The 23,185-nt window shown below is 46.2% G+C and overlaps 2 protein-coding genes across 6 annotated transcripts in view; one reads left to right on the top strand and one right to left on the bottom strand.

Moving 5' to 3' along the window:
• Positions 1–3,541, top strand: part of POLA1 (DNA polymerase alpha 1, catalytic subunit) — a 317,285-nt gene extending 313,744 nt beyond the window's left edge. For 2 of the 3 annotated variants that reach the window (XM_075913286.1, XM_075913287.1), the window contains exon 38: positions 2,841–2,957. Coding sequence is in view for 1 of the 3 variants with exons in the window: in XM_075913285.1 (XP_075769400.1) it covers positions 2,841–3,013 (173 nt within the window). In the remaining 2 variants the exon portion in view is untranslated. Of the gene's footprint in view, positions 1–2,840 lie in introns of all 3 variants that reach the window. The other variant, XM_075913285.1, reaches the window with a different exon arrangement.
• Positions 3,542–9,423: 5,882 nt separating this feature from the next.
• On the bottom strand, positions 9,424–22,377 carry ARX (aristaless related homeobox). Of its 3 annotated transcripts, XM_075913289.1 has the most exons (7): positions 22,177–22,377; positions 20,000–20,104; positions 17,882–18,560; positions 15,560–15,605; positions 13,036–13,105; positions 12,777–12,951; positions 9,424–10,031 (listed from the first exon to the last, which is right to left on the bottom strand). In XM_075913289.1, exons 1-7 carry the CDS (start codon positions 22,355–22,357, stop codon positions 9,791–9,793), a joined length of 1,497 nt encoding a protein of 498 aa, XP_075769404.1. In that variant the 5' UTR covers positions 22,358–22,377; the 3' UTR covers positions 9,424–9,790. The 3 variants fall into 3 exon arrangements, with proteins under 3 accessions (XP_075769404.1, XP_075769403.1, XP_075769405.1); XM_075913288.1 differs by having other exon boundaries at positions 12,777–13,105; XM_075913290.1 differs by lacking the exon at positions 22,177–22,377 and having other exon boundaries at positions 12,777–13,105; positions 20,000–20,441.
• Positions 22,378–23,185: the final 808 nt, after the last annotated feature.

The raw sequence follows: 23,185 nt of genomic DNA, 5'->3' as shown, positions 1-23,185 counted from the left end.
TTACTACAGTTCTTTAAATCTGTTCTCCCCGGTCATCAGATGCACTTGTGTCATTCAAATGCATAGTATTGCTGTACTGCAGAGAGAAATGCAGTCTGAATGTAGTGGTGTGACATTGTATTTTATAATTAAGACTTAAAATTATCCTCACACTAAGTTAATGCAGTCACTTTTATTTCTCCTTTCCCATTCCACCTTTCCCTTCTGCCATAAAAAAATAATTCCATCCAGAAATCTTTCTAAAGTAATTAATGTAAATGTTCAGAATGGTTACTGAGAACAATGAATGTTTAGATCTAGTGAACAAAAGCTAGAACCTCTGTTGGTGGAATGGCTTGAGACAGATTTTGAGTGATATGTGTGTCTGGGTTTTTTTGTTCTCCACTTCAGCATTGCTTTATTGTTTCAGTTTAGTTGTTCTTTTCCTGATTAATGTGTCTTCCTGCTCTCTCCATCTGTAGCAGCTGTTTCTGTACATTGATACTTCACCTTAGTCTCTCCTGGGCTCTGTAAAGCTTTAAAACTATTTTAGCCTAGATTTGAACTTCAAGTGTAGACATTTCATGATACAGTTGTTGGTACAGTAAGCACACATTTCCTCAGTTTTGCTAGCACGTGAACAGTTGCAAACAAAATCCTTTAATCCATCTTACCCTTTTTAGCAATATATAAACTGCTTAGTGTCTTGAGTATTTATGGTTAGTTTAGTTTTTGTTTGACAATATACAGAGTTACTACAGGTTTTAATGTAACTTTTCACAGTTATGTTTAATTAGACCCAGCATTTAAAGTGCTTCCAGGTTAATTACATGTGTTTTAGTGACTCAAATCTGATTAAAGTACAGAATTCTTAAATTGCTTTTTTATTTTCTTTAGGCTGAACTTAAAGTTATCTTTTACCACTTTTAGAGAGAAGTTATTTGTCTGAATAGTGACAAAGAGTAATTCAGCTATATTATACTCAAGTAGACTTCATATATTGAGGACTAGGACCTGATCCTGCAAACCCTTAAATATGTGTGTAACACATGATTATTTTTCCCCAATACTTACTGTCCTTTTTATCTAATGTTTTTTCTGCCACATCCTTACACATTAGATGGGTCCTCATTCCTTCGATGGGACATAAGCTAGATGGGATATCTTTACCTCTCCACTGTTATATCTTTACCCTGACCCTACATGGATGAATTGGAAAACTGTGTCCCCCAAAAAATCTGTAAATTCTCATTGATCGTGGGGAATGCTCATTGCTTTAAGATGAGTTTTATTCTATCAAACCACCAAGTGTAGAACTGGGTAGTTAAGGAAATCTTACAGGTTTTTTTACATGGGATATGTACTTTGTGGCATTTTTGTAATATAAATAATGCAATGAAATGTTTCAGTCTCTGCCAGAGGACAGAGAGGAGTGAGACATGTTGAAGCATGTCAAAAATGATGTGCAATAGCTAAACAGTGTGGGATGCTTACAAGATGCATGCTTATGCTATGACAAAATGGGTTGAGAGCTGTTTCGAGAGATTGCCTATCTCCCTGTGCTGTACTGTCACAGTTTTGATCAGCAGAGATGCTTCAGCTGGAGTGTCCCTCCCCAGTATAAAAGTAGGACGGGCTCTCAACTTTGGAACCACTTCTTTCCTGTGTGTCCACTAGTCCAAAATGGTCTGTATCTGTATAGTGACCTTCTGGGCACATTATGAGGCCTGTCTACCTGGCCTTATGGAGAGGAAGGGACATGATTGTTAGAGTATTGTTTGGATAGAGTATTGGATAGAGTATTGTTGGACTTGATCTTTACCAAGTGTTTGACTGTTGGCATGTGGCTGTGAAATATCTGCCAATGTTACTCTTAGCTGAATTGTATTTGTCATTTTGAGAAGACACTCACAGACAACGGAGTTGTTTCTTTTTTAAATTTCGTTCTATAACAATATAGAACAAATAAACTGGCTTTGCCAATAAATTCATCCAGAGTTTGAGAAACAAATATTTTATTTCATGCCTTAGGTCTTTTGGCAGAGATCATGCCAACCAAATACATTGGAAAGGCCTATTCATTGGTGTATCAAGAGAACCTGATGTCTTCTGCATAAGGCTTACTGGTTAAGATAGTAGACTAATCTCACTTGCCTGTTAGGGTAAGAAGCTACAGTGATAGGGAGTTCCTCCTTTGTTAATAGTGTGCACTTTATGTCTTTCATCAGAGATCTTGAAGTGCACTACAATGATAGATGAGTATTAATATTTCCATTTTGCAGAGGAGTCTTCCTGGGAAATGAGAAGTAGACCTGCCCAAAGCATTTCAGTTATCCAGCAGTACAGATAGGAATAAAAATAAAGGATGAAAATGTGGCTCCATTGAAGCCATGCTGGGTCTCCAGAAGCCTCATTCCCTTTTCTAATGACTAGACAAGTTGCTTCCTCCATTTTAAAAAATCACATTTTTATAATAATTTTTCAGCAACAACAAACGAGTGGTTTTCTCTGATGTATCTAATCCATCCCTGGGTCCCTTTACCACTTGGGCAGCATTACTATACAAGCAGCACTTCCTGTTATTTACTGACAGGAGGTGCTGTGCCAGTTCAGTTGCAGGGTGACAGATGGTCTAATTCCTTGCTGAACTAGATTCAGGGTCTTTGTGAGTTAGTTTTTACACCCTTCCTCAACATGTCGATGAAGCTAAGTGGGGGATGAGAGCTATTGTAGTAAAGTCTGAGGCTATTGTAATAAAAATGTGTTTTATGTCTCAGTGGCAGTAAATACACCTTACTTTAAAAGATTAATGAAAATGTGTTTCCCCTTTTGATCTTTTAATCCTTCTTTTTTATTTTTAGAAAGCATGAAGAGGAAGCTGACCAAAAATGAGACAGAGGTTTACAGAAGGTTGAAGAACACAGTAGACAGATTTCTGTCCATGAGCAGCTATTCTGAAGTAAACCTTGGCAAACTGTTTCAGACCTTCAGTATAGTGAAATCTGTGGGAGATCCCAGTAATGAAAGACAATGATTAAGTGAAAATGGTGGGAGAAGAGAGGTTTGTTGTCCTTTAAAAATAATAATCTCTCTTTTCTCTTCTGGCTTTCCCATTCTAAAATACAATACTCTGATTTCAGCATACATAAAATACAGATGTGTTTTAATCATCTTAGTTTCTCACTAGTGGAAAAAAACGTAAAGATAAAAACAGAATACAGTGTTTTTCTGGACCACCTGAATAGTTGAGTTTGTTATATATATTTGTTGTATCTAGACCGATGAGGGAAAAAGGGGTGGGGGAATTGCTACTTTAATTGAATAATTCCCAGTGAGAGTTGCTGGAATGTAAGTGATCCTAGACTTTGCTCCAGGGTATTTAGTAGAGGTGCTCTCAAGAAGAGAGGTTAGTAGAGGTCTCAGTAGGAGCACTAATGTTTTGCCTTTTCATAGTTTATCTACTTTCCCATCGTAAACATACCAATTAAAAACAATACTAAACCTAAAAGCCTCCTAATGTCCCAATATCTTCATCTGATGGGAGCTTTGCTTTTAAGATTTATATATAATGGTACTGAACAAAGGATGGCAATTTTATGACTTGTAGTTCCCAAAAATAGAAAACCATTTTTTCTGTTTTAAATGTTATTTCTTTGTACTTAAACATAAGTTATGTCTTGCTATTCTACAGAAATAAATATAAGTAGTGAGCCCACCAAATATACATACCAAGCAAATAGATATCAATCTTTATTGTACTGTACACAAAAAACTCAGATTATATATAAACAGTCAATGACAAATATGTGGGTACAATGCAGTGTAGCCAAAAAATATTAGTGTTATGTCATAAAAAGTTATGGCCATACTAAAGTTGTAATAGTTTTGTAAACAAATCTTATTGCCTGTTTACTGCCAGTAAAATGACAAACACAAATGACAAAATAATTACCATTAAAATTGTCGGCTCTGGAGGAGGAAAAATGTAAGGTTCTTTATACTTTTCAGTAAGTATTAAATTCTTTGTTAGTTTTACTGGGTCATATTTTTGTTAATTTTTTGAAACTATAAAATGCTTTTAAAAATGTGTAACACTATACAATGTAAAGTTTCATATTGCTTGAAGGAAAAAATAAAGTTTTCTAGTGAAAGAAATGTGACTGGATCTGTTATCTATACCAGATACAAGGCGGGATGTGCTAACGCCCAGCCTTCCAGAGAGAGACTGAACATCTACACTGCAATCTTATGCCCCACAGCCCAAATCTGCTGACACTAGCCCTTAGTCCATTCCTCTAAATCCAGAGTACAATTTACAGAGGTATATGCATCTCTGCCTTTAAAAAGGTCAGTTTGGTTCAGTGAAAACTAAGGAAAAGGGCTTGAACCTTTTAAAAAAAGTGAGAGTACCAGCACAAACCCACAAGTTACCGAAGATGATTGTGATTTAAGTATACGTGTTTATATCATAGTTGTTTATAAAACTGCATCAGTGTGCTCTGGGGTAACCATGGTATTTGTACATATAGATATTGTACGTGTGTGTGTGTGTGTGTGTGTGTGTGTGTGTGTCTCAAAGTATACATTTACTTCCTCACAAATGTGGCTAACTCCTGCAAGTTTTACATGCACAAGTAGTCCTAAAGTAAATGAGAATGTACGTATCAACAGTTACCTGTTTAGGGTCAGTATTATTCCATACATCTGGATGCATAAAGCTATGCTACTTGTGTTGTAATGTATGTGACATATTTAGTCTAATCATTGTAACAGATAATCTTTCAGGTATTGTGGTCTGAAATAAGATCTTGCTGCCTGTCTAAATGAAATAACCAAGTTAGAGATCTTTGAAAGATACATTAATCAATAGCCTGTCTTTTATTTCCTGTATATTTTTTTATCTAGTCAAGTTACTATTTGACTTTACCAGTATGAATGGGTAGAATTTTTAGACAAGTAAAAAGTTATTTTTCAAGTAATTGTATTGTATACAAAGTAAATGGTTGTAAAAGGCAAAACCTTTTTCTATGACATTTGTATGTGTCAGCATAATCATTGCTGAAGAATCTATTAGTTTTTACTAGGGTAAGGAGTTAAAATTAAAAGACAGTTGTGGAATAATTGTGAAGAGTGCGGCTATATATATATATATATATATATATATATATATAGTATCCACATTAGGAACTTCAATAAAGTTGTACTACCGTCACAGAGAAAAGAAGAATTAATCCCTGTTTTTATGACACAGAGAACACAAAATCTTGAAACTTTTCCTCTATGGTTACTGTAGCCAGCCACAATCAAATGGGAAATGAATGCTTTTCCCAATTTCAAGCAATTGTTGCTTCTTCTCAGATCAGAGTTGAATTCCTGGCAAGGAACAGATGCTTTTTCCCTGAAACTAATAAGCCCTACGTGATTTGTCTCTCTTTTAGCCCCGAAGAAAGACTGGGAAATGCAAAATCATCTTTCTAAAATTTGTTTCAATAGTCTATGTATATAGGAAATAGATGCAGTTGATTTAGTGCTGGAAATAATTTGGGAGAGGTAGAAGTTCACAGACTTGTATTCTGAAACTGATCTAGGCTGAACTGCTTCACATTCTCCCTTTCACCTCGCCCTGCTGTAGTTAAAAACATTTAAAATGTTTTTCTCAAATTTCTCTTTTTTTCAATTTGGGGAAAGGAATATTGATAGATAAACTCGGAGGCCAGACTTCACATAGGGGAAGTTATTTGTGTGTGGTTAAAAACAAATTCATACTGCAAACCCATTTGGTCCTGTGCCAGAATCTGCATTTTCACTGCAAAATGCACTTTGCTAATTCCAAACTTGGGCACATCTTCCCTTTTGCTGTATATGCCTAGCTTCTGTAGAGCACCTTAAATATTTCTTAATTGAACGAGCCGCGGTGAATTCTCCTTATAGCAGTTTAATAGATTAACTCATCTGTGCCAGCTTCAAATTTCAGATTAAAATTCCTTCATCCCGAAAGCAGCATTATCAGGTTATTGGAGGCTGTTTTCAAACCTTGGTTTTGAATAGCAGCGGCTCTGCATTAATTTAACCACTAAGCTAATAAGTAGGTTTCGTTTTGTTATGCTAAGCTTTATTGCTTTTCTTTTGATCAGAATGGTGTTGTTGAGCAAAGCAGCAGACAAGGCATTCTTTGATGAGGGAATTAGTGCTCTATTCTTTCTCTATTATTCATAGCACAGTGGAATATGTAAGTACCTGAGGGTGTCAAAGGAGAGCAGGCTCTATTGCAAAGTGTTCGCCTTGTTTCTCTCAATAGCTGACTATGAGATGATAAACCGCTTAATACACTGCACTAATTGGATGAGAGCAGAAAGAGATGGGAATTAAGGCAAGGCAAAAGGAGAAAGTGCTACCAGCCTTCATTCACTCTGTCACCACTTTAACAGCACCAAAGGAGGCACAAGCTTTCTATAAGCAGACCAGAGGTTTTGTGCAGAGATAAAATGAACCTGTTAGTGGATTCAAGTAATACACTAATTATTGCACAGTATAAATACCACTACTGGTTTTATAACACGGAGGTAAACTTCTTTTGAGAACGTTATAGGATTGCTTGCCAGTAGTATAGATCCTAATAAGGGCCCAGAGTAATAACCCCCTGGATTAGCAAAATTGCTGCTTGTGGAAGTATGATTCGGGCTTTTACGAAGATTTCAGCAGAAAGAATAAAAATGACTGAATGACATTTCTTAATGCGTAATGGCTTGATAATGATTCCCTTTTCTTTACAGTAAAAATGTATACTTCAAACTGTACAGTTAATAACATCCAAGAGCAAACGTTATTTTTCCCATAATTTTTGCCCCCTCTTTGGAAACTCTAAAATACATATGTGTCTATAGAATGCTGTCAGGGAGATGTGTAGTTATTTGGGGAACTGTAGCTTGTTCATAAAAACAAACAATTGCAGCATGTCAAAGTGGCCCGTGTGCGATCGCCTCCATGCACAATTGGGGGGGGGGGGGAGTCAGATAAACACTATTTAACTTCCCCTGGGGTTTGCACCTCTCAATTCGACTCCGGAGCAGGAGTCCTGCTACAACCATCTCCTGATACAACTACGTCGTGAGCAAAAGCGGGCTGGGGTTGGGGGAGAACTGGAACGGGCCCTGTGGCGGCGGGTGCACAGAGGCCCTGCCCTTCGCGCGGGATGCACTGCCCAGCAGTTTGCACTGCGGCGGGCGGTATTGGGGTCGAGTTTGGATCCTCCCGCTGCACTGGGCCGTGGCTCCAGCCTGCAGCAGCGTGGATGACCGGGCCTGGGCGGAGCAGGGAGGAAGGGGACCCCTGGCTTGGGAACTCCCGCCGGCTTTTACATGGGGGGGGGGGGGGAGACGAGAGACCTGGCCCGGGCAGCGAGCCGGGGTTGCATGCGAGCCGCACTAGTGGCGTGGCGCTTGCAAAGGCCACGCAGGGCTGGGGGCGGGGTGTGACTGGAGCAGCGCGTCCCCAGGTACTAGGGCCGGGTCGGGGGCATTAATGCCGCTGGCAATTCGAGTGACTCGTTCTGGCAAATCTCGCCACGCTCCACTGCCTCCTTCCAGCCCCGCATTCAGCGCCGGGGCAGCCCGCGGGTGGGGGGGGGGGGAGGAAAGTGGGTTTCTTGTGCCGCTTTGAAAGGCCGCGGGGCTCGCTCAGGCGGGGCCCGGCAGCTGCGGGTGCGCGTCGCTGGGGCAGGCTGGCGGGGCCGGGGAGCGGGCTGAGGGCGCTGCAAGCGGGGATGGGGGGAGGGGTGTCACAGCCCCGGGGCGGCCCAAACCAGCCTGCCCGCTCCTCAGCCTAGGGGGGGGGGGTGCAGCAGCCCGCGTGGCCGCCAAGGCGGAGGAGGCACGAGCCGGGCTTTCCCGCCTCGCAGCTGCGCCCTTTCCCCCCCCACTCCCGTGGGGAGCGGCGCCGGATTCCGCGCTCCCCTCCCCCCCCCCCCGCCTCCCAGCCCACGATACCCACCGAGACACCCCTCCCCCCGCAGCCGAGACTAGCGCCGGGCACCTCTGGCCGCTGCTGGTGCCCCTCCTCGCTTAGCTCTAAGCAGCCCCGCCCCGCTGCCACAGCGCTGCCCTGCGGAGCCGCGAAACCGGACACGCAGGGACCGAGAGACACACACCCCTCCCTTCCCCCCCCCCCCCCCCCCCACACACACACAGCCTCTCCAAAGGCCCGCCCCAGCCTCACCTCCCTTGCTGGGTGGCGCGTCCCTGCTGCCAGGGCTTGTCAGGTTGCAATACCTGAGGCTGGGCAATGAGGGGGGATTACAGCATTCCCCGCCGAGCGCCAACCACCTTCGCCAAGAAGTTTGAAAACTTTGACTTCCGCTAGTTCCCCTGAGCTGCCTAGAGCTACGGCAGTGGTGCTGCCAGCGGCTGCGCCGAGCCCGCACTTTGGGTAACTCAGTGTTTTCCTGAAAGCACCTGGGGGCCGACTTGAAGTCTGTATGACATTTAATATCTACCATAGATACACACAGGCGGGATCCTGCCACCAATGACTGTAGGAGGGTTCTGCTTCTCCTTCAGATTCAAATTGTTTGGGTTGTCAGGGCAGGCGTATTAGAAACACAGTGAAATTTCAATCTTTTAAAACAAATGCCTGTTTTGTTGTCTTAAAACAATAAAAACCTGTCCCTGATAAAGGCAGGAATACCAGCTTCCTCCTACAGCAGTTTTGGGGATAACAGTCTCTTAGGCATTTATAACAGACCGTATTAGTTGCACCGCTGGTATTTCCATGATTGTTTCCAATGACGCTATTAAATGCCATATACTTCAATATACCCTTCACAATTTTTGTTAAACATATATTTATATTTTTTTTTAATTTTTTGAGTGTGGCACTTCTCCACTCGATGGCAAGGAAAAGTGTTAACAATAACGACATTACACAAAAGTACTGTACCATTGCCTTTTTAGGGTTTCAGAAACCTCTACAGTTAATAAGTTAAATAAAGGGGTTGTACATAAATATTTGTCTATGAACCCTATTATATCTACAACACAGTAAGAATCTACAGAATGACAAACTTTTACAACACTACACTGAGTGCAATTGTTTTATAACATTTCAAATATACAAAGCTCTGTTCTTTTTTATAACAATGGTATGTACAGAATCAATAATCACAGTTTAGTGACTTAAACAGTCCATATTCTAGCAGTGTATTTCCCTTTGGTTTGATATAAAAACCTTGGTTGGTGTAGTGTTAAAGAATATAACAAGAAAAAGATATACCCCTTTCCTTTAAGTGCACTGGTTATCTTACAGCATCAATTCACTTTCAGTCTGCACTGGCAGCATCCTTGGTTGATAATATGCAGCAGGCTGCAATAACATGTAAAATAGTTCTCCAGTGCTCCTGACAGACCAACTTAACATCCTAAAATGTTATTTTAAGAAGCCGTGTGGGAGGTTTAAGTTTTTTTTAATTTGTAATTTAATTTATTGACTTATTTATTTAGCCAGACGTCCAGAAGGGGAGGGGGTAGGAAGGAAAGGCTGTAACTTTAATTCTATAATATAATATCTTTTAGGAGCTCTTTTTAACTAATGACCAACGAAGAAATTAACTCGGTGTATACTTTAAAAATGTACCAGCCAAGGAGTTACTTATTCAGGAGCTTGTAAATGTTGGGCCACTCATGTGAGTGCTGATGCAAAGGATGCGTGCTTTCTTCAAGTTCCTAACCCGAGAACCTATCCAATGTCTTAGTCGCTGGTCCTCTTTTTCCATTTGGTCTTGTTTCGCGCTAGCTGAGGTGACCTTTATTTATTTATTTTAGCACACCTCTTTCCCTGTGCTGTTTCCAGGGATAATATTGAGCTGTGTGAGCTGAGCTGCGTGTTCTTTTGCTTTCAGCCTCAGAGCTGCTATGCTAGAAGCCCGTCTGTCTGCTGCAGCTGTTGCTGGATCTGATAGCCCACTTGATTGCACTGCACTTTCCACGGCAGGAGTGGGCTGTCTCAGTAGGGCAGCAGCAGTGGAAGCACTAGTCAGGGGAGCCATAGTGGAAAAGAGCCTGCAAGTAAAGTAAACATGTTGGTCAAAACCAAGGCAGCTTCTGTGCGTGTGTCTGTTGCTGGTGTTTTGTCAGAATAAGGTGACCAACGTTGTCATGTCTGTTCCTTCTCCCCCCCCCCCTTCTTCGCTTTCACTAAGAGTTCTGAGTTCATGTCATAGCTAAGCAGCGAAGTATTATCACTAATGCAGAAAAGACAAAGACGTTGAAAAAAAAACCCTCAACACTGGCAGTCAAAAGATTTAAAAAAGCGGATCTAATTCTCTCAGATTTGCTGGTGACAGCAGCTCACACTAGAGCACACTGTCAGGAGCAGCTGATACTGTGATTTACACTTAACGGGGAGAGGAATTCCAAAATGAAACGCTTTGGGGGACTGTTTTCTCCTTAGCTATCATTTAAAATAGCAAAGCTGAAATTCCTCCGTTTTACTGTTCCTTCCCCCGCCCCCCGTGGATTTCTTCCTTTCCCCCTCCCCCCTCCTCGCATCATCTTCCTCTTTTAAAGGTTCTGCAGTCTTGATGCCCAAAGTATCTTAACCATTCCTCAGCACTGATGCCCATACCAGCAGGAAGTGGCATTCCTGTCGATTTCCTCACAGTGGAATGCCAATTATTATCCAGCAACCTAGCATCCAGGCTCAATGACACAATCTTTTAAATGCCTTCCCTCTAGTTTTTCTTACTTCTCTCACCAGAGCAGTCACTCTGAAGAGTGCAAGTGACCCCCTTGACTGGCACATCAAGATGTACAGACTCTCCATTAACCAAGGATGTGATTATTGACATCATCACGGCTAGGAATTGAACTGTGTTCCCTGAAGGCATCAGGGTCTACATACTAAGCCCTAGCATGCTAAGCTCCCATATTGGCTGCTGCAATTTTTTTTTCTTTCTGAGTCTTTGATGCAGATATTAAGTATTAACATTGGTAAGAATGGAATACATTCCCTTTAAAAGGTCAATAACTGCTCAGTTTAACACAAGCTTTTAAGCTCTTCAGAGTCCCTAATTCTACTGGTAAAAAATCTAGCAATACTCTATATATCAAAACAATTATAGATTTGATTAGTGGGAGGCAATCCCTGTTGTGGTGAACGTGTTAAAAGGAACCGTTTTAAATCACCTAATACATCCTGAAATGCTACATTTCAAGGTGGATGTGAATTTGCTCTGTCATGCCTATTTTAATCTTATAGCCCATTATCCAGGCTGATGTTAGTAAGCTTTTACAATTCACTTTTCAATTTGTTGTGGGGGGGGGGGGAGGCGGGGGAGAGAGCCGCAGAAGGACTGCTCTAAGGCTACAAGAGAAGTGATAAACTGTGAAATCATCGCTCTAAGCAGGGGGCGTGACAGCGCTGTAACATCACTTGTTCCATTAGGGAAATTGAGTCACTGACTACAATTTGATGCATAAACTGTTTAATTGTGTTGGTTTGTATTAAGAATCTAATTTTACTTAGGGTTTTTTATTTTCCTCCCGACGATGAGTTGGTTAAAGTGGCTGCTCAGTTGGATGAATCTATTATTTCTTTGTTCTCCTGAACAGAGATCATTGCAGTTACATTTACTTTTATTTTCACTTCTCTCTCCAACTTAATAAATCCTCCCATTGTTTCTCTGTCTTTGTGATTTAACTAGACTTTTTTTAGTTCATCATTTGGTTTTCATTTAAATAAAGGAAGCTATAATATACGCGAATCGTTTCTTTTATTTCAGTGTCTTACACGACTGTTAGATTCAGGTATAAAACACACAAAAGAAAGAGAGCCGGGCATATACTCCAAAAATAATTTTTACGACGAGTCTACTAATTATTTAATGCTTCATCTGTATTGTGTCCCCCTTCCACAAATACTCTAGCGAGGGATGCCAGAGGCAGGGTTCTTTATGGAAACAGAGAATGGTAAGTAAATATAAGAGAATATTTCCAGAGAGCAGATTTTGAATTAGTAGAGTGTGCGTGGTGACAATCTGATTCTAAGAGTTACCCTCATCTAGTCAGGGAACCGCAACGTAACATGTGACCCGTGCGCCCAATCAACACTAACCAACACAGCTCGAATTTCGAATATCAAATAATCCACAATGAACTGCTGGCGAGAGATCTACCAACCCAGAGTCATTATACATCTGTGAATGGTTTTAAATAACTAATACGTTCAAGCAAGTGATAGGCTGTTGCAGGACAATTTGCGAACAGCAGAAGAGGCAAAATTAATCAAGTCACACGCTGCAAATGATTCACCCGGCTCTACCGGGAAGCATCGTTGGCACCAAGGGGACACCAGTTGCACCGCTCCAGGATGAGAAGTGACCTTTCCCTCTAGACCCAGTGCCACCACAGCAACTCTTCCAAACCTTGCTTGTTACTCTTTCATGTCAAGAGAGTTCTACTCACATTCATAGACTTCGCCTGGGACTCTGAGCAGAGCTCATTCGTGAGTCAGGATGGAGCGCGCAGACGTCAAGCGCCAGGAATTCTGCCCCTTTCTCTCGCTTGTCTTTTTTGTGTTTCTTTGCTCTCCCGCCCCCCTCCCCATGAATACTCGGTAGTGTAAATTCAGCTAAGAGGTGCATCACTAATCCAGGCAAGAGACCTGCATTAAGTGCCCACACGCTGGATTCCAGGAGGCAGCTCTGGCTCCCGAAAGCCATGCTCCATGGCACACACGTCCTCCGCCACCCCCTGTACCGTTTCTACCCCGCGTTCGCAAAGGGAAAACGCTGAGCCGCGTGTTACCTGCCAAAAGCAGGGCTGATGAAGGCGGGATGCCGGAATACAGCTGCGCCCAGGAAAGTGCTGAGGCCTAGCGGAGTCCCACTTGGTGGCAAAGTTGCAGAACCAGGTGGAGGAGGTAGACTAGGGAAGGCGGCAGCAGCAGCTGCTGCAGCAGCAGTCCAAGCGGAGTCTAGAGCTGGGTGATGAGGAGGGAAAGGACTAGCATCAAGGTATGGACTGAGTGGGTGAGTTGCTGACAGGGGACCAGGGAAAGGCAAACCTGGGGTGTGCGTCTGAGCCCCAGCCTTTTCCCTCTTCCGCCATTTAGCCCTACGGTTCTGGAACCATACCTAAAAGCCAAAAGAAAATAGATTTTAATATTTCCGTCCTCGTCTCCAAATGTTTTGCCCCAGCAGAAATGACGCATTGTCGGGACAGGCCTGGAGCATTTCTGCTGCGAAACCCTCAGTGGGCAGGAAGTCAGATCCAGATAGGATTTTAGACTACAAATGGCAGTAGTTCTAGGTAGCTATTGGAGGGGAGGGGGAAAACGTTGTGGTTATTACATGAAATAATAAATGGCCCGGGCTGGTCAAATAACTCGCACATTAAGACAGGATTAAACAAACCCTGAAGTGGGCGGTGCATGGTTACCTTTCATGAAAGCGTTTTTATCACTTTCTCCTGGTTTATATATTTACCCTGCTGGTAAAGTGATTGCCTCTTTGAAAGAAAGTATGAGGCTGAGGTGGAGCTGACCCGTTAAGCCTTTTATCCTTAGTAGGGTTGCTCATGCCATATACTATATATAAATACTGAATCGTCTCCGGCTTTCCATTTCACAGGTATAAATAAGCGCACATGTGTGTACTGAATTCTCTGACTGTACGTAACATTTAACACACAGCATAATGATTCCCTGAAAATATGTGCAACATTCGGAAGTTTCTTTCTAAGCTAACATGTATCCATTTTGCAGAGGCATCCTACTGGTTTGAGTGGAGAGTAAAGCGTTTTAATTTAAATACTTGACAGCATGGTGGTGGTTTTGGCAGCATACAATAATGCTTTCTTTTATGGGCATTTTAACTGAAACATTACTGCTGTAGTCAAATGTTCTAAAAATTAATTCCCACCAGAACTCAATTATTTTTATGAGGTGATCTATACACACACCCACACTAAGATCTGCATGGCATCTTTCACTGAAGTTAATATTTACAAATCATTTGAGGCTCATTCATCTTTTTAAAGATTAAAGGATTTAAAAAATCGGGACTGCAAGTAAAATGAAATATTTTTTAAAAATCGCAAAGCTATTGAAATAATCAGATGTATGCCCCAGCTCTGCTCTTAAGATTTAGTTTACATGACTTTGTTAGCCAACCACGGAATTGCAACCTCACCCTAAACACTCGTTAATCTATGTGTGTTTGTTCTTTGAAACAGGCGAGATTTATAAAACATCCCACTTTAACGGCAAATGTTCACTTAATATCAAAGTATAACTATCACACCTCAAAGGAGAGCTTGAAAGAGACATAATCTGTTAATTTTGTGAAGCGGTGGGAGTTGAATTTTCGCCTTTAAATATAGCTCACGTTTGGCAGATCATTATGAAATCTCATCTCTGCTGCAGCTAAACGAATAAAGGCAGCACTGCTATGTGTAGACGTAAATACGAAGAGACATAATGTTCTTAAAGGGGAGCCAAAAATCTTCTACAGGCGGATCGTCTCTTCCAACTAAAACTCAATTAGCACGCTGTCCCCACTGCAATTCCCCATTATTGAATTAATAAGTCTGAGTACACCCAAAAGGTAAACGAAGGGACTCTCATAATTCATATTCCCTTAATTACATCTTCTCCTGTGAATAGGGGGAGAGAGAAAGGGGGTGTCTTTCTTTTAAAAAGTTATTTAACTTTCCCACGACTTGTTCCCCTGAGCTGAAAATACTGATTTGCTGTCACATCTCTGTTTGACAATGGAGAAATGTGTCAACAGAAAGGAGGGGACAAATCTCATCATTAGCCCCTCTAATGCAAGAAGCTGTTGTGTATTAAATGAGCCATATGGAATTTATTATGCTTTATCAGCGCCTGATTTTAACTGTAAAGTGATTTGCTCAGCTTCAGACTCAGAGACATCTGTTTTCTGTTGGCAATCAGGGCATCCCAATGTTTATCGTCTCTTTGGTTATGAGGCTTGGGTTAGGAAATGCACTCTGGTATGGGGCTGCAAACACCTTTAATAGCATTGCACTCACTCACTATTAGATCAATGCGGGCTTATTGCTATCAAAAATGGGAAATCAAATAGCATTAGCCAGCTCCTTGTGCAGGCGGAGAGGAAATCAAACAACATCTCGCCTTCAAATGGCCCTGTTTGTTCTAGCACTAAGTGAGCTTTTATGAAGCCCGATTGGAGATTTAATCACGGCCAAATACCTGCTCGGAGCAGAGCGGGTTTGTCTAACAACCAAAACCCCGCGTGGCCGGGCGATTTTAATCAAAGTGAGTTTCGCCTGCTGGGTATCGGGGTCGGGTGGGAGAGGGGCGATTGCTCGCCTCCGGTCTTTCCCCTTCCCAGCACACTGTCCCTGCGGGCCATCCACCCCCCCCCAAACGATCGACAAAGGCACCCCGGTTCCAACCCACCTGCTCAGAGCTGCTCACAGTCCCAGCGGGCGCGGCTGGGCTGGCCTGGCAGGGCCCCGAGGGCACCCCCGGCACTCGGCGCGGGGGTAAGGGAGGGAAAACCGCAGCCCCCTGTTTACCCGGCTCAGCTCTCGTCCGGACTCACCTGCACTCGGGCTTCGGTCAGATCCAGCCGCATGGCCAGTTCTTCCCTGAGAGGGAAACAAGCACACAGACACACCGCGCCGTCAGACTCCCCTCGGGGGCGCAGGGCAGCAGGGGCCGCGCTGCTCCGTCCCCAGGCTGCGGGGCACGTGAACGGCAGCCGGATCGGGCCCCCAGGCGTGCGCTTGGGCTGCGCGCAAACACAGCGCATCCGCCGCAAGCAGGCCAGGACCCGGGTGCAGCCCGAGCTCAGCGCCCAAAGAGTCACATTCTGCTCAGCGAAACTCCGCGGAGGCGGAAATCAGCGCGTAGTTTGGCTCCCACCCCGTCGGCCCGGGCAGCAGCAGTAAATGGGCTGCTCGGGCGTGTTTCCCCTCCGCAAGCCAGCAGGAGCTGCGAGAGGCTAAAGGGGGCGAAGTCCCCCCCGGGTCAGGCCATCCGCAATTATCTTCCGCTGTCACCTTCGAGCCGGGCGCGGGCTTCGCAGTGCAGCGCGCTTTAAAAGCAATGAGTGTAAACCCCACGAGCCGCGTGGTGTTTCCAGGGCCCACCGCAAAGGCTGCACAGCGCAGGGGGAGTCAATTGAGCTGAAACCCTACCCCTTCATTGCAGTTATTATTGCAATAATTAAGGCAAATCGGAAACCATTAAGATGTTATAAAACGGCTCATAATCTGTTTACCTCAAATATGAGAGCTCGGAGCATAATTGGATCTCCCTCCGCTAAAAAGAAAAGAGCTGGGCTGGCCAAGGGACCCCGGGCTGCAAAGAGGCTGCTCGCTTTCAGAGCCCTCAGCCTCACCTGCAACTTTCAAAGCCTCCAGCCCGAGGGAAGCCAAACCCCAGCCGCCTTCCCTTTCGCTCCGTAGCAAGCGCTTGCCATTGTCACCCAAGGCTCCGAGCCGGCTGAGAGCTTTTCGTTTAACTGGGCAGCCAGGGAAAAGGCTCAGGAAGCGCAGGGGCAAGAACAACAATAATAAAACCGGCCTGTTGGATTTTTTTCCAGAAGATTGTAGCTAAAATTGGCCGCTCTGGAGCGCAGCTCTGCAGCACTGAGGCAGCGCAAAACCCCTTGGAAGGCCGGGGACTGTTAAAAATATGAACCCTTGTGTCTTCCGCGGAAAGAGATTCGCTGCTGTCTGGAGACAGCAGAAATCTGTCAGATGCAGCGGAGCGTAAGTTGCCCTCCGGGTACCACAGTTAAGTCCTCATTTAAGCGCCTCTGCGCAGCGCTGTTTTATTTGTTCAAAAGGGGGATTGATTTTCCTTCTGTTAGCCAGAGAGGTGCGTGTATGACAGCTCATCTCTGAAATTGGCGCTCTGGCTGTGTTTGAGCGCTCTACAGGGATGACTCTCTCGCTCCCTATTTTGCTCTCCCCTTTTGACACTGTGTCCTCGGGATCTGGCTTCAGGAAAACCCCTCACGTTGTGTAAAATCAAGCGAGTTTCTGGGCTGAGGAGAACGGGGGGGGGGGGGGGGGGGGAGAATGTGTGAAAAGGAGGAGAGCGGGAAAGGGCCCGTCAGAACTGTAAACAAACAAGGTTACGCTTATTTCTACTCGACAATTCCTCTCCGCGTTTCTGGGCAAGGGCGGTAAATGAGCTGCAGACAAACAGTATAAGCGATATCAACAGCCCCTGTTATGAATACGAGAACACCCCCTAGCCCTCCTGTGACTCCGATCTAAGTGTGTATCTCTCTACACGTCTCCAGATGCAGAGGTTAAACGCGGCGCACGCAGTATTTTAGCGGAGCTAGTATCTAGTTAAACATTCTTAGAATCCAAAGCTGGAATACTTCGATCTTTTCCCCCCACAGGACTTCCCTGGGCAGGGCAGGGTTCCAGCTTGCACTGGGAAATGCGTAACTGATATCCAGCAAGCTTGTTGGTGGCTCATATGGGTCAGGGCAGGGGATAAAAATAGAACATGATGTGGCTTAGCCAGGGGCTGGGGAACCGCTACCTGGCCTTGTCTAATTAACACTGCAGGGAAGACAAACTAATCGCAGAAGTTTCTCTCCTGTACTGGGCTTTCCTCTCCCCCTTCTTCTCCCACTACAGAGCAGCAATTTCAGTGGCTCTCGATCTGATTAAAGTGGTGGTGGGGGGGGGGGATCTACTTCCCAGCAGATCCGACAAGGGCCAGGGTGAGACCAAGAGTGAACGCGTGATGATTGTGGCCTGTAAAGAAACTCAGAGACACGCTAAGGCGCCGGCTCCAGCCAGCCCGCCCCAGGACTTGCCTTTCTGGGCACAGGGGTGGGCGGGACCCTGTGCCCAGCTGGGCAGGCTGCCATCCTCAATCTCCCCCCAGCCTGTACCTGGTGAAGACATCGGGGTAGTGTGTTTTCTGGAAGGCCCTCTCCAGCTCCTCCAGCTGGTAGCTGGTGAAGGTGGTGCGGTAGCGCCGCTGCTTCCTCTTGAGCAGCCCCTCCTCGGAGTCGCTGCCCGCCGACAGACACACGCTGTCCTCGCCGTCCTTGCCCTCAGTGTCCTCCGGGTGCAGCAGCAGCTCCTCCTTGGGGGACAGCTCCCCTCCGTCGGGCCCCGCGGCCGGGGCCGCGCCGCGCCTCGGCTCCTTCAGGAGCCCCCCGCCGGCCTCCCCCAGCAGCTCCTCCTCGTCCTCCTCCTCCAGCTCCTCGTCCTCCTCCTCCTCCTCCTCCTCCAACAGCTCCTCGTCCTCTTCCTCCTCCTCCTCCGGGGCTCCCGCGGCCGCCGGGCCCGGCCCCTCCTCGGGGCGCCCCAGCTCGTCCAGGGCGGGCGGCGGGGGCGCGAAGGGCGCGTTCTCTCGGTACGACTTGCTGCGGCTGATGCTGACCTGGGGCGCCTGGCTGATCTTCAGCGTGTCCCAGGACGGGGCGGCGGCCCCCTCCGCACGCTCCCCCCGCGGCCCGGCCGCCCCCGGCAGCAGCCGGCCCCCGCCGGGCCCGTACAGGCGGCGCAGCTTGGGGGGCAGATGCAGCTCGGCGGGCTCGAACGGGGGGCTGCCCTTGGGGGATCCTGCCGAGAGAGACACACACAGCCCGCCCCGGACACAGAGAGGGGGAGGGAGAGAGAGAGAGAGAGAGAGAGACCGGGTCAGGGCAGCCGGGGCAGCTAGGCAGGGCCAGATACTGGCCAGGGGCTCGCGGGGAAGTTTCAGGGACATCCCCATCCTGGTCAGCTGCCACCAGGTGGAAACTACCCTGGCCCTTTCGGCTCCCCCGCTCCCAGAGTCGGGCTAGCAAGTGGCCACTGGACCAGCCGCCTGTGGCCGCCCAAAGCGGGCAGAAGGTCCGAGCTGGTGGCATAAAGCCCTGCCCGTGCTGTAGGCACTGGCTCAGCAAACCCGTCCCTGCCCCGGAGAGCCGCCACGGCCCGCGGACACACGTTTCCCTCGCCACCCGAGCGCTCCGCGCTGCCACCAGCCTCAACCAGCCCCGGGATATCTGGAAAAACCCCTCCATGGCCGAGGTACTCCTCTCCTTTTGCTTGCCCGAGCGGTGCGCCAGGAGTCTCTCCGGGGCAAACAAGCACACAACCCGCCCGTCTCTTTGGCCAGGAGAAAGCACCCTCGTTGCTGCCAATGATCTCCCCAAAGGCTAAACAGCCCCGGAGCGGGAAGAAACTGCCCTGACCGAAAAGAGACGGGAAAAGCGGCTTGGCTGCGAAGGGCCCGTTCACACGGGCTGGGTCCAGCAGCTGAGCGAATTGTTTGACACAAATAGGCAGGATTGCTCCTGCCCCCTCCCCCCAGCTGTGCTGCCACTACAGCGAGTCTCTGCACCGCCAGCAAAGCGGAACGGATCGAATTCGGCTTCGCGAGGGCACACACGGCCCGGGGGGCACCTCTGAAATACCCGGGCACCCCCTGCGAGACCGGCGGGTGACTGTCACGCTCAAACCCACGCCAAAGGAGCCCGCAGTTTCCCAGCGGGTCAAGCCCGGCAGCCTGCAATGCGCATCGCTCGCTCCGGGCTCCGCTTACGCCAAATACACTTCGTGCTAAATCCGAACGATCTCAAGCGAAGATACCACATCGCCTTGACCCAAATGCCCCCCGAGCCAATGGCATTTCTTCCCCCGCCGCCTGACACCCGCGGAGCTCCCGAATTAGGGGGTCTCCGCCGCCCAGAGAGCCCGCTCCGCACGCGGGCGACCCAACAGCGACGGCTCGGTCTCACCTCTCGCTTACACAAGCCGATCGCTGTAAATATATTACTTTGAGGGCCAAACTAACGGATCCCGGTGCAAGCCGGAGCGATGGGGAAAACAGCAAGTGAGACGGGGAGCGACCCAGCAGGGGTTAGAGCTCGGAATGGCGTAGCTGTTAACAGGCCTAGAAAGCTCCTTCGTTGGTCCCCCCCTTCGCCCCTATCCTTCCCCTTCCAGCTGCACTTTTACTTTTATTCCCCCCCGCCCCGGCTGCTGTAGCTTGCAACCCGCCGTTTGTTGCTTACCTTGCACGGCCTTGTCCTGTTCTGTCCGGTTAGACAGAGAAGGCAGGCTCTGAGCTGCTCCTAGCAATCTCATTTTACAGGGGCTCCTCCTGCCCAGGATGCTGTCTATGCAGTAGGAGGAGAGTAAAGTTGGAGATTTACTTTTACATTCAGGCCTCTCAGAGCAGCTCTCTTCTTGGTACTGATTGCTCATGGCTTTGGCTTTCCCCTTTCGGTAAGGCGCTGCCTCGCTCGCCCGGCCGGCTGGCTGACTGGGTGTGTGGGGGGCTGGGATCTGGGGTTTTTTTTTTGGTTTGGGCTGGAGTGTTTTTTAATCCCCCCACCAGCGGCTCCACTCGCCCCTCTTCCTGCTCAGGACACTAGTAACAAGTGTAGTGAGCTGCAATTGCTTTGCTCTGGAGTCCCTCTCCTCCACGTGCTGGGAGCCGCCCTCTGATTGGCTCTCGCCAGAGGCAGGGCCGCTTCAGGCTTCCAGCTACGAGCAAAGCCCGGTTTGGATCACTAGGGGATCTGCACCAGCGTGGACTAGTTCCTCGGCCCCTCCTCGGGAGCCGCGTTCACTGTCACCCCGCCTTGTCTCCTAGAAAACTACTCCAAACCCCTCGCTCCCTGCCCTCCTATTTCTCCATCCAGCTGAAGCTATTTCCACTACTGATCTCCAGGCCTCTAACGTTAGGCGGAGGGAGAGTCTGTCAAGGGCATTGCTTCCCGTCAGTTATAACTCCTGCGTGGGGTGGGATAGGAAAAGGGGTAAAAACAACCAGGAGTCCTGTGGCATCTTAAAGACTAACACATTTATTTGGCTAGAAGCTTTCTGATTACACTTCTTTATTACAGGCATAGTCAGTGCTTTCAGAACAGTTCAGCATATTTCCAGTTGACATTTTCTTCTTTATTGGGGCATGGCATGGCATGGTTTCAAATATCCATGTGTACTTTGTGTAGTGGTTTGGAAATAAATAACGATACTAAGGTACTTTAGCCGGGCTAATACAGATGAGCGCGCACTTGTTGCAGCTCTGTTACGTTTCCATTCCTAGTTACGCTTGAATATTGGTTTAACAGCAAGATAAGGATGCAGGCAGACTGCAACGTGGCTTGGGTGATGGAAAAGGACACATGAAAAGCCAGTGTCAGGAGACACTAACAGAACAAGTTGTTAGACATTCACCTGAACGGCTAAATTATCTTGATTTGCTGGATTTATACTCGATTGATTTAACTCTTGTTGTAACACTCCCATCTCTGTATCCCTGCTTTCTCTTTCTTTTACTTCATGCATCAGCTGAAGTGAGTTGCGATTCATTAAGATTATGCCTCAATAAAATTCTGAGTCTGTAAGGTGCCACCGGACCCCCTCCTTGTTTTTTTGCGGAAACAGACTAAAACGACTACCCCTCTGAACTTGATAAACGTTATAATCTGAGGAGAAAAATTGGTGCCCTGGACGAATCCTTCATTTGATAATGTTGACTGGAGATAAACCAACAATTTCATTGGAAGGAAATGTAAGAATAAGACTAGAGATCTGGATCAACATATTTGCAACCGACTTTCCATCTGGATTTTCAGCCCCGAAACAGAAAGTCTGAAGTGAGCCTTATCTCCCTTTAAATTGAAACCCAGCCATGTCCCATGACATAGAGATGATTGTGACAGGGAGGACGTTTTAAATCTAACAAACGGGTTTGACAATTGAGTTGATGCAATGGTAATTCCAAAGACTAGTGAGATACTGAGCTAGCCAGCAAACTCACTATTCCCTCGCTGCTGTCTGCAGTGCAGTCGAGGGCCAAGCGAAAAGCAAAGAGGAAAAGCTGGGGGGGAGGGGAGAGAGGGCAGAAAAAAAAAAGAAATCCATCTCTGGTTTTCTTTCTTCCCGGTCTCCCTCATTGACTGTGTCAAAGGAAAAGTGTTTTACAAAGGAATATACTTGAATCGCTTACAGTCAGTATTTAAAAATACAAGGATTCATAATTGGGATTTTTACTGTAATAAACATCTGGATAACTCTTTCAAATGCTAATGGGTGATAGACATTCCGGGGCTGCCTTGGCAGAAGTATTTAATACACAATTCGAGCTGCATGAAGTATTGGTAACTGAACCGCTAGATCCCCCGGGGAAGCTGCAGGACTTTCAAACCCAGACGGTTTCGTTCGCTTGCTTCTCGCTTACCTTTCCCTTCCCTCCTCTGGGTGTAAGCACACATCTTTTCAAACACTTTAAACACATTTTTGCTGTTGAAAGACGTCTGGGATTTTCTTTTCTTGTTCATTGACCGAGCAATCGCATTTACATCCCGAGCAGAATTTTGAGTTGACTGTTTATACAGTTGAGGTTCGGTTTTAATTGGCATGTTTTAATTATTCGTGCGGCTCCCGGTAAAATGTGCATTTACAGTTCCCATCCTACTAACACAGGAGACACGTTGGAGGGAGCTCGCTTATATTTTCTTCGTCGACCTAAAATAATTCATTCGCACACTTAGATGATGATTCACTTATTGAAGATCTGGGGGAGACAGCTCTATTTTACTTATTAATCATACACAACCACAATCCTCAGGACAGAGTTTTCAGGGGGGGACCTTTCACTTGAAAATCTTTAAACAGAGCGAATTGTAAAGAAGACATGCGTATGTATAAATATATAACATTCTAATTATGTATTATATACATACATACACATATATTAACCATAAAGGCAGGCATTATTTCCAAGAGCGATCGGACATATAGAGGCATAGTATTTTTTTCCTCTTATTTTATGCCTTTTAAAAGAGATAGGCGGGCCCGGGTGTTCGTTTCCACACGTGGCAATTCAATGAACATGCCGATCACATCGTTTTTACATTTTAATGATAAATACGAGTGACTAAAATACAATCAACCAGTTTCTTGAACCCCTTTATGAAATGTCTCCGGTAAGCTAGATTCCCTTCGCGTGTTGAGTTGCAGTAGCGTTCCTGTTTGCTTTGCCTGCCAGTTTCTATTTTTCAGATCGTAGCTCCGAGATACTTGGGTCTGGAATGAGAACGCGGTTTGCAAAGAAAGTCTTTTTAACGCGGAGGAGAAGGGATCCTGCCACCAGACACATTTTCACCCTGGAACGTTTGCCACGTTGCCTCAAGCTAAATCTTCCGCTTAAAAAAGCTACAATTTATTCTATTTATCCCTTCTTTAGT

The sequence above is a fragment of the Pelodiscus sinensis genome, chromosome 1, assembly GCF_049634645.1.
Source record: "Pelodiscus sinensis isolate JC-2024 chromosome 1, ASM4963464v1, whole genome shotgun sequence".
NCBI classification, from domain to species: Eukaryota; Metazoa; Chordata; order Testudines; family Trionychidae; genus Pelodiscus; species Pelodiscus sinensis.
This window is presented reverse-complemented; position numbering and strand designations above follow the sequence as displayed.

Bases quoted from the DNA above. Each gene is read 5' to 3' on its own strand.
- ARX (XM_075913288.1), bottom strand. From the start codon at position 22,357: ATGCCAATTAAAACCGAACCTCAACTGTATAAACAGTCAACTCAAAAT. The intron at 20,105-22,176 runs GTAAGCGAGAAG...CCTACTGCATAG, and splicing joins CCAGAGGAGGGAAGGGAAAG to ACAGCATCCTGGGCAGGAGG. The intron at 10,032-12,776 runs GTAACACGCGGC...CTTTACTTGCAG, and splicing joins ATCAGCCCTGCTTTTGGCAG to GCTCTTTTCCACTATGGCTC.